Source organism: Ornithodoros turicata, chromosome 3 (assembly GCF_037126465.1).
Source record: "Ornithodoros turicata isolate Travis chromosome 3, ASM3712646v1, whole genome shotgun sequence".
NCBI classification, from domain to species: domain Eukaryota; kingdom Metazoa; phylum Arthropoda; class Arachnida; order Ixodida; family Argasidae; genus Ornithodoros; species Ornithodoros turicata.
The window spans coordinates 31,862,282-31,872,729 of record NC_088203.1 but is presented as its reverse complement, the minus strand read 5'-3'; the positions used below and the strand labels follow the sequence as shown (position 1 = coordinate 31,872,729).

At 44.9% G+C, this 10,448-nt stretch overlaps 1 protein-coding gene across 3 annotated transcripts in view; it reads left to right on the top strand.

Moving 5' to 3' along the window:
- The first annotated feature begins 3,074 nt into the window (after window positions 1–3,074).
- LOC135388385 (uncharacterized) overlaps window positions 3,075–10,448 on the top strand; it is a 34,022-nt gene continuing 26,648 nt past the window's right edge. Inside the window, exons 1-4 of one of the 3 annotated variants that reach the window (XM_064617939.1) lie at window positions 3,075–3,964; window positions 6,179–6,238; window positions 6,339–6,473; window positions 7,368–7,599. In XM_064617939.1, the coding sequence (XP_064474009.1) occupies window positions 3,805–3,964; window positions 6,179–6,238; window positions 6,339–6,473; window positions 7,368–7,599 (587 nt within the window). In that variant the 5' untranslated portion in view covers window positions 3,075–3,804. The remainder of the gene's footprint in view (window positions 3,965–6,178; window positions 6,239–6,338; window positions 6,474–7,367; window positions 7,600–10,448) is intronic. The other 2 variants (XM_064617937.1, XM_064617938.1) reach the window with 2 other exon arrangements.

Genomic DNA, 10,448 nt, shown 5'->3' with positions numbered 1-10,448 from the left:
TTACTTCCCGACATTAACAAAAAGCGGGGCTTTATCCGTTCCAACACCACCTGATGACAATTCTTGGAAAATTCTGGCCTCATAGGCTGACTGTAGTCGAGCCTAAAAGTCAGCTTCTCGTATCGAAATACGGAACTGTAATCACTGTCAATGCTGAAAAGAGAAGAGAGAAAGAATCGTCACAAAAGATTGATGAGGGTTCCTCGGGTCTCTTCAGAGGAACCCTCATCATATGTGATAAAATTATCGCACATAGAATACGATAATGTCAAGTAAAATTATTTATCTTTTCAATGTCGTTTGTTTGTTTGTTTGTAAGAAAAAAAGAAGAGATGTACCTTGCGGGAACAACATAACGGCGGTGTGCACAACACAATTGGATATTATTTGACACAACTTCAAAGCATATAAACTGCTAGAATCAAAGGACTTGAAGATGGGAAGAAAATTGCACAATAAAAAAAAAACAGCAAGAGAAACAGGAAGATACATAAAAAATCGCGCCAAACATAAAGTGCTCATCAAGCAAAAAGAAAAAAAGAAAGCAGTGACTATCGGAAGCGAAGTTGATAACTATGATTAGTTTATGACAAATCCGGAAACCGATGCTAGTACCCCTGCCACCTGGATGGACAATTTTCAATGAACATTGCCATGACCACTGAACATGTGGGTGGCGCCACCATTTGTGCAACGTGTCAAACTTCTCAAAAGAGCAATCTTCTTTGAGAAGACACGTTACATGCTTGGTGGAGCAACAAGGTGAAGAGCCATTTGTTGCAACGGTCATTGAAGACTGCAAATGTGCCAGGGGTATATTCCTTGCAACGTTGCCGTTAGGCTTTGCTCTTCTCGGTATTGGCGTTTTCGACGGGCAGTTAACTGAGTACACATAATGGAATAAGGGCATGGTGATCAAAAAACGGTATCGTATCGTGTTTGCCTTAACCGGCGGACGCGACAGCAATGCTACAATGTTCTTCTCAAGGGTTAACATGTGTATTCTGTGCCGACATACCTCATTGTAGCTGTCGTATACAGCGCCAGCAGGAAGTATGAAATGATCATTTGCGTTCTGATGTATGTACTTCTGTGAAATAACGTTCTGCGATGCGTGGCGCTTTCATGTTACGGTGGGACTCCACAGAGCGGGCAAAAGGGCGCACTATGGCCGCGCGCGTTGTCCCACATATTTTCTCAACGGGGAAAACCCAGGTTTGCTCAAGAGAAGGTCCCACCGTTTCGAATCCTACTGGCTCCTTCTGCAGGGGTGCATTTGGAGTCAAGGAAAACCTCTCTTTTATGCCGTGCTGTTTTCTCTTGTCGATCACGTGGCGGAGGCCGTTGACAGAGAGCTTCAAATGTCACCCCTGAATAAGGATCCGGCAGGCTTCGAAACATCGGGACCCTGTCTTCAGCGAACTTTGCCTGTTGTTTTTCTTCCCCCCCTTGAATTTAACCAAATCAGACACATTTGTGTCAAACATGTTAACCTTCATGTATACTCTATGGGATAAACTTCGGACTAGCTTTGGTACATACACTCTTAAAAAAAGGGTGTACTTTAACTCCTTTTTTTTTTTTTTGTCACATATATAACACCCTTTTGGTGAGTGCAATTACACTCAAAAGGGTGTCTCCCCAATCCCTGAAGGCAGTAGCATAGCACCTTTCTCCCTACTGGAGAGTATTACTCCCCGGCAGGGAGAAGGTGTTATGCTACTCCCTTGAGGGAGTGAGGAGACACCTTTTTGAGCGTAATTGTACTCTCCAAAAGGGTGTTATATATGTGGCAAGGAAAGGAGTTAAAATACACCTTTTTTTTTTAAGAGTGTAGTGGATCAAGCTTTACTATGTTTGCCTTGTTCAGTAGCATTTCAAGATTCATATTTATTGGATCACATGGTTCTCCTAATCAATGTATCTTGGTGTCTTACGGAAGTACTGAAAAAAAAGGAAACGCGCGAAAATTTGCAAAACACGCACTCAAGTTGCAAAGAGGTATCGGAAATACTAAATGTTACAAGGGAAAATTGTTACATTCATTGAGAGCAAGACAGTTTCTAGAATATTTTACTACCAGCCTGATGTGTATGCAGTTACCCGTTTTTTTCCCTCAACCTCTCTGCTTCGCTCTCACAACGATTCCTTTGCCACCAGGGTAGCTCAGTTCCAAGAGTTCTTGCGGTCCGACTAGGGGTTCGACAAATTTATGCGCTGAACACATCGGTATTTTTATTTCTTTTTCGCACGGCATTGCTGGAGATGCGCTATACAGCTTGCAAGAAAACATACGCTGCATGCGTGACGCTCATCTGTCCTCGACCTTAAGTGTTTCGTCCGCGTTTTATTTACTGTAAGAACAGTTATCGTGTGGGCTGTTCGAGTACTGCGATAGTCACGCAGTGAAAATGTGTTTTTGTCGGCATCAAGCCGGGTACCCTGCTGTGCCAGGTATGTGTTACTGTCTGTGTTTCACCATGTACGATGCGTAATTGGGGAAATCTCCTTTACAGCAACTCAGTAAGTACTAGCTATATTCTACAGTTACTTTCAAAATTACCTGCAGAACTCGCTCCAAAGGATGGCTGCCCTCAAAGATAGACACACGAAGAAATTCAACTCCTGAACCGAGTGTCGGTTTTGTCGGTGCTGCATGCTCTCATCCGTACAATCTAAAAAAAGAAAGAAAAAAAAAAACTTCAGCATATAACACGGTCATGGGGCCAACCGTTACACAGAAAGATACCGATATGGCTTATGATTAGAGAAAGGCGCTTGGCCTAGACCTTTCCGTGACAATCAACATCAAAGCAGATTGAAAATGCGATTACATGCAGACTCTGGTTTTGAAAAAGGCGTTAGACGATCTAACCTGAAGTTGTTCATAAAGAGGAGACGGACACCCATCTCATTCGACGCCTTTTTCAAAACCAGATTCTGCATGTAATGTTGAACACAGAACCATTAAGTTTGTTCCTTGTGCAAAAAATGTTGTATATAGGATCCCGTTAGCTTGTGGCTTTGTATACATAGGTCAAACTTCTCAATGCGTAAACCAAAGGTTGGGCCAGCATAAAAACAATCCTGATTCAAATTTGTCGGATCACCTAAGAATCTGTAATAACTGTCAACCTCTATGGTCCCAGACGGCGGTGCTGGCGTGGGAACCAGACAGGCGAAAACGTCTTTTAAGAGAAGCGTTGGCCATACAGAGTGTGGGCAATTGTATTAGTGTGCCGTCTGTATGTATCCACCCGGCCTTCAAGCGCCTCCTTTGACTTCCCTCAACTCATTTTGTCCTCAATTCCCTATTCCCCTCTCTCTGTCTTCCCTCGCACCGTCTACATGTTCATGAAGTTCGTGTTTATCGATTAAACGTTTTGCTGGTTTGAGCCTTCGTGTTTGTGGTTGTGTCTTGTGGTCGTGTCTTGCCCATCGCTCAGGCTTGCCTTATCATGGAATTTATCCACCAGCTAGCCTGCATTTACGCCATTCTGTATACTCCAATCGTTTATAAGGGGAGATTATGCGCCTTTTCTGAATGACTTTAAAAGTAACTACGCAAAACGTTATTAATATCATGTGCAGCCCTCGTCCTCAGCGTGTTCTGGTGCTAGGGTTGCAGTTGCACTTCTGTTGCTAGAGCGAGCAAGGACCGCATATATGACGAGTTCGTTTTAAATTTGGCTCCCGCGTCTTATTTCCTATTTTCGTGCCCTCTCATGGTGGAGAAACACACAGTCGTAATGTATTGGAAAGCCCAAACCAGATAAGTTATTTTTGTTGCTATAATAATTCCCAATGCAGACCAACTCTAAGGCTGTGCATTATTCTTACTTCAGAAGTTCAAGTAGTGCAATCAAGGTGATGAACCTCTTGGCAAGTGCCGTCGGGATAACCCTGGCAATAGTTCTGATTGCTGCAGTCGGCCTTCGAAGCAATGAAGCGAGACACAGAAAGCGTAGGTTCTAGAGTGCTAAAAGTACACCCTTTTACGACCTTGGTCAGCTATGTGAAAAAGACACAGCTTCGTCTTTAATTCAGTGAAGCGTTTACCGTGTATACAAAACAATTTTGGCATTACGTCGAGTTGTCGCTCTTGCACTCGCTATTCGAGTACCTGAATAGGCCTGCATATCTTACACAGACATATTAGTGTAGGAATGCAGTCGACATCCACTTGGGCAACGAACACCGCACAGACAGCGCAGGCAAATAAAACGGAGCAATAATTTTCTTCCAGCTTTCAACTCCTCTCTATTCCATTGAACGTATTTCTGCTGAATATCTTGTTACACACCAGTTTCATATTACGTATGCCAGTGCCCGCGTATATGACTCGTCTGCATGTCTAGATTACGGGAGCATGTTCTTCTTTATCTTTCTCTCTCTCTCTCTCTCTTTTGCACTCAGAGGAGACCGGTGAAGTGTGGTTGTTGCGGTAAAGAATCAAAACGTCTCACATAGTACACGTCCTCCTACATGGACAGATACCTAGAGAGATACGCACACTCCTACATAGACACACTCTAAGACAAAAGGGTAGAATTACCAACCCAATGTAGTAGAACGACAGTACCTCTACCATCTCGTGCCGATCCACACGCGCCTTCTCCTCAGCGGGTATAATCGGCGGCGTCCCTTTCCCTTGCTCCTCTCTCTCACGTTTGCTCTAAGAAAAAATGGTAGAATTTCCTACCCCAGCTAGTAGAACGACAGTTTCTACTCTGTAGTTTACTTCTACTCTGCAGTTATACCCAAAAGGTAAAACTGGTTTGAGTAGAAATGTGGTTGCAATGCAGCTCTACCGAGACGGGTGGAAAGTTATACCTTTTTTTCTTAGAGTGCAGATACACTCAGCCAAGACACTTGTTTCTGATGAGTGGAGCAGTACTGTTTCCGAAACGTCAAGCTTTTACTTGTTTTCAATGTTCTAGTGCCAGTGTGCGTTTTTTTACCAATAACCACGACTCCCCCTGGCCTTTTGACACTATTCATAGACAGATACTTAGGTCAGTATTTCTCGACTGTGGTAAGCACATCGAAACACGAAACAGAAAAACAAAGCGCACGCTAACAAGCTTGAGGACAACGACAGGAGCAATTCGTTTTGAATATATACAGGGTGTCCACGCTAAGTGTGAACAGATTTTTAAAAAATATATCAATCACTTTTTCCGAGATGAAATCAATTGCAATATAGCATATGCTGAAGGGCACTCCCTAGGGGGCATTAACAGACTGCTAAGGCAATGTCTTAATTAACTTTCAATAATTAACTTTTTAATTTGAAAAGCTACGAAGTTGCTCCAATGAAAACATCTGATCTCTTCGGTCACCAGATACCAAAACCATTTTTAGAACAAAAATCCGTTCGGTAGATCGTCCGCAAAAAATTCGTGAAGGAACGCCATTTTTTTCTTTATTTGGTTTTTTGCCCATCTTCAAAGAAGCGGCTTTCCTTTACCCCCAGTGTGAGTGAGTGAAAGAGCACAGCGCCGCCTCATGCATCGAAGATTAGCTTTAACTTGCGGAAGCAAAACAAAAACACAAATCTATCGGGTGACTCTATCGCGACTGCCCTTATCTTGGGCTGCATTTTCTGTTTTCTTTTAATCTTTTTCCAGGACGCAAGAGGCGATAGTGTGCTCTTTCATCCTCTCGTATTGGGGGCGAAGGAAAGACGCGTCTCTAGAGATGCGCAATGAATAAAAAAATAAAAAAATGGCGTTCCTTCACGAATTTTTTGCGGACGATCTATGGAACGGATTTTTGTTCTGAAAATGGCTTTGGTATCTGGTGACCGAAGAGATCAGATGTTCTCATTGGAGCAACTTCGTAGCTTTTATAATTAAAAAGTTAATTATTGAAAGTTAATTAAGACATTGCCTTAGGAGTCTGTTAATGCCCCCCTAGGGAGTGCCCTTCAGCATATGCTATATTGCAATTGATTTCATCTCGAAAAAAGTGATTGATATATTTTTAAAAGATCTGTTAACACTTAGCGTGGACACCCTGTATAATGACGAATGGAGCCGAAAACACAGAAGCGATATCTGTGGCTTCTCTTTGTGCGTGGCTATAAATAGTTGTTTTCGATTTTTTGTCTGTGTGTTTATGTACCACTTGTTTTAATTCCTTTCATCTTCCGTAAATGCATGGCGGATAATTACAGTGAAGAGGGACCCTGCCATCCTGACACTTGACAGCATTACAGGATACAGGAAGCCCACTGGTACGTTGGTCGGGAGCTGTTATCGCACGCTCTTACACTTAATTAATTGTTGCCAAGATGATTGAGCGTAATTGATTCCCAAACGACCAACCCTTCAAAGGCCATGCAAGGCAAACCGCAGTTCAAGGGCGAGTAACGGCAGGTCGAACACCTTCGACAACTAGTCTGTCAACTACGTCAAGAACTACGGAGACTGCCGAGACTGCAAATGCGACTAAGCAGCTTAAGTTGCCCGGTAGTAAAACGCTCCTGCTAATTGCTCCTGAAGCTCGAACGATGGAGCACACAGCTACACCAACGCACTTTTACGAGTAAACAGAACGGGCGCTCAGGGCAAAATCTGTCGATATTTTGAACGTGAAAGCACCTTAAATGTGAGTGAATAACGCATCTAGAAGGAAAGAAAGCGTTACAATACAATTATGCGCGTAACTTGAGGATGTACGTGTTTGTGCGTTTCCGTTGACTGTGTTATGCTCCTTCCGTCGAACTTCTGTGCCACCAATTTGTCGCTTATCCTGGGTTCTGGCAATATAAATTATACTTCATTTACACGCCGTGCATCCAACACCACATAATAATAATACGTACCTGTTTGTAACACTGAATAGTATCATGATATGCTGCAATCCTATATTCGTCACATGATAGCGTATATGCAGAGTGCTGCATAAATTACGTTTTGTATTATTTAGCAAGCTAGAGGCTCGCTCACCAAATGCACTATACATTGAATGTTGTTGTCATCTGTTCAATATTCTCCAAATGCTGGCTTTCATACGCATCAGTACGTTTTGTAGCGAGCACTATAAGTGTGTTCATAAGGGTTCTGGGTGGGGGAGGGGGATATGTCTGATGGGTCCCATTGGTTTAAAATAGATGCACCTAACCAGGGTTCTGTATCACAATATTTACTGAACGTGTCGTACAAAAATCGTTGAGGCACAATCCAAAGAAAGCTGTCGAACATAGCAGTCATCCTCTTCCCCGCCGACGGAAACCGTGACAAAGTATGCCACGTGGTCACTTAAGATATTGTGAACATAGCTGAAGTTGCAGGCAGAACTGTGTAAGAAGTTGGTCTAGCTGGACTCTAACATTTGATAAGAGTCTCACGCCTTCCGTGTAGCTGTGAAGGCCAATCCTATATTATGCACAACCGATCGCCTGGGAGAAACTTCAAGGACTCGCGCAGCCATCGACGTCGATCTACCAGACGGCATCTGCGACATCCTTGTCCTGGACTATTCAATGGACGACATCTTAAACCACAACCTACTACCAACGACAGCCATTAAAGCCCTGGAGGCATATTCGCGAAATGCGACGCTTACAAAATGCGGAGTCAACTTTGATCGCAAGTAAGTTCACGTTTTCAATGTAGTGGATATAATTCAGTTGTTGTGGAACTTCCACTCTGTGACTGTAATGACCGCAACTACTCCGCTCTGTATAATCGAACCTCTTTATCCCGAGGACAAACGAAGACTAACTAGAGCGTTCCTAAAAAAAGGAAAAAGAACCCAAAAACCTGGTGATGACAACTGTCCTCTTTTTCGTCGTTGCACTAAAACCATAACGTCCTCCCCCGCCCAAAATGTGCAAACACAACACAAGTCATTGTTCAATCACTTCGAGAGGATACAATAACTGTACGGGCCGACGAGTAACCGCGCCACTGGGAAGCTTCACTTGGCACGACCGCACGTTGCCGTCGCGCCCCTTGTACAGCTCAACGATCCTTACGAGTATCCACATTTGTCTGGGGAGCTTTTCTTCGTGCAGAAGGACAACATCGCCTTCTCGAAGGGCCGTTGATTTGTTTGGGGTCCGGTACTCATGAGCCGACCTCAACTGAAGTAAACATTCTCTTCTCCACCTTTTCCAGAAGCTGTCCAACATTCTCTGTCGGTGTCTCCACCTTTTAACTGTGCCGTCGGCTGTTGAAGTCGTTGCTGCTGTTGCCGGTTGTTCCGGTAACGCCGTTAAAGTTCTGCCCACTAGCAAGTGCTCTGGTGTCAGAGCAGCTGGTCATTCAGGGGATGAATGTAGATAAGTGAGAGGTCTGGAGTTGACGGTGGCCTCCACCTCGTGCAGGAGTGTTGTCAATTCTTCGAACGTTAGGCTCTGTTTCCCCAACGTGCGCCGTAGACAATTCTTAACTGTCCTCACCATGCACTCCCACATGCCGCCCCACCATGCCCTCCTTTCTATACGATGAATTTCCAGCTGATTCGTCTCGTCGATAAGAAGTCCTGAGACTCTGTGCTCCGAATTAATTTGAACATGTCTCCCAGATCTTTCGCCGCTTTCTTAAATGTGAGGGCGTTGTCGCTGTACATGACGGAGGGAGTTCCTCTTCTTGATGCGAACCGACGAAATGCCAGGATGAAGGCCATAGCTGTCAGGTGAGTCACCAGCTCCAGGTGTATCGCCCTTGTGGTGGCGCACGTAAACAGCGCAATGAAGAACTTTGACGTTTGGTACGAGTCCCGAGCGCGTTTGACGTACATAGAGCCGGCGAAGTCTACTCCTGTCGTTTCAAAGGGGTGTGTGGCACTCACTCTGCCTGCTGGTAAAGGTGCCGTCGGTGCGGTTGCTGGACTTGCACGGAAACGTACGCATGTAGTGCAACTATGTATAACAGACTTCACCAGCTGTCTGGCTTGTGGAATCCAAAACTTGTCTCGTAAAGTGGTCAGGGTGACTTGTACCCCTCCATGCAGTGTCCATCGATGAGCATTTGCAGCTAGGAGCCTGGATAAAGCGTGCCACTTCGGCAGAGTGATTGGCTGCTTGACTTCTTCTGTGATGTCGGAGAACTGCAGTCGCCCTGTCAAACGCATCACGCCCTTTTCATCTAGAAAGGGATGCAGTTGCCTTATTTTTGACGATTCGGTGACGTTCTTGTTTTGGCTCAAAGCCAAAACTTCTTCTCCATAGGCCTCACGCTGGGTATGTTTGATCTAGAACCGTTCGGAGTCCTCCACTTCAATCGCTGTGAGGGGTCCAATGCACCATTCCCTGTGGCGACAGTTTCGCACGAATCGCTTGATCCAAGCCGTATCGCGCAATACGCGATTGTAGCTCGAGTATCTTGAGAGCTCCAACAAAGTAAGAGGGTCTTCTGTGTTATCTGCGATCAGAACCGCCGTTTTGCACTTTTCTTCTTCTACACTCCCTAAGTCAGTAGCGTTATTTACGTCATGCTGTGGCCAAGCTGCGGTGGATTTGGAAAGCCAGTCGGGGCCCTCAAACGATTGCTTGTTCTGCATCAATGCTTTTACTGTGACTCCTCTGGTCACTGCGTCTGCGGGATTCTCAGAAGCGGGACAATGCCTCCATTGTTGACGATGGCTGTTCTCTTGAATTTCTACAACCCTGTTTCGGACAAACGGCTTACACCTGCTTGCTTCGCCCTGAATCCAGCTCAGTGTGATCTTTGAATCTGTCCAAAAGATAGTCTCAGTGATGAGTCCACCTAAAGCCTGATTCAAAAACTTTGCAATGCGTACACCAATTAAGGCCCCCATCAACTCGAGCCTTGGCAGTGTTATCTTCTTCAGTGGTGCTACGCGTGATTTTGCAAACTGTAGACGGAGTTTAGTTTCGCCAGTCTCAGTCTCGCTGGTGATTCGGATGAAGGCACATGCTCCATAGGCGAGTGGGCTGGCATCCGTGAATACATGGAGTTGTGTAGAATGCTTCACTCCATTGCATGGAAGTAGACATCGCTCTACGGAGACCTTCCGCAAATCTGTTAACTCGGCACACCACGCGTGCCATGTCTTGGCCAGTTCTTCAGGCAGCTTTGTGTCCCAGTCCAGCTTCGCCTTCCAAAGCTCTTGGAAAAGAATCTTCACTCGAATTATATATGGTGACAGGAATCCCAGGGGATCAAACAGTCTAGCTGAAGCTTTTAATATGGAGCGCTTGTTGCCCATCATTCCCGCGATGACTTCTATGAGATGCTGAACTGAAAACTGGAATCTGTCCATCTCTCTGTCCCAGACCACTTCAAGGACTTTTGTCTGCGCAAGCTCGCTCAGGGACTTCTCCTGGTCAATCCGGCTAACCTTCGCTTCCACAAACATATCCTGTGGTTTTTCAGAGTTCGACGCACATTTGCTTAATGTCATACCCGCCTTGTGCAAGATTTCTTGAGCCTTGGTGATTAACTGCTTTCCTTCGTTTACTGTGTCTGTTCCGA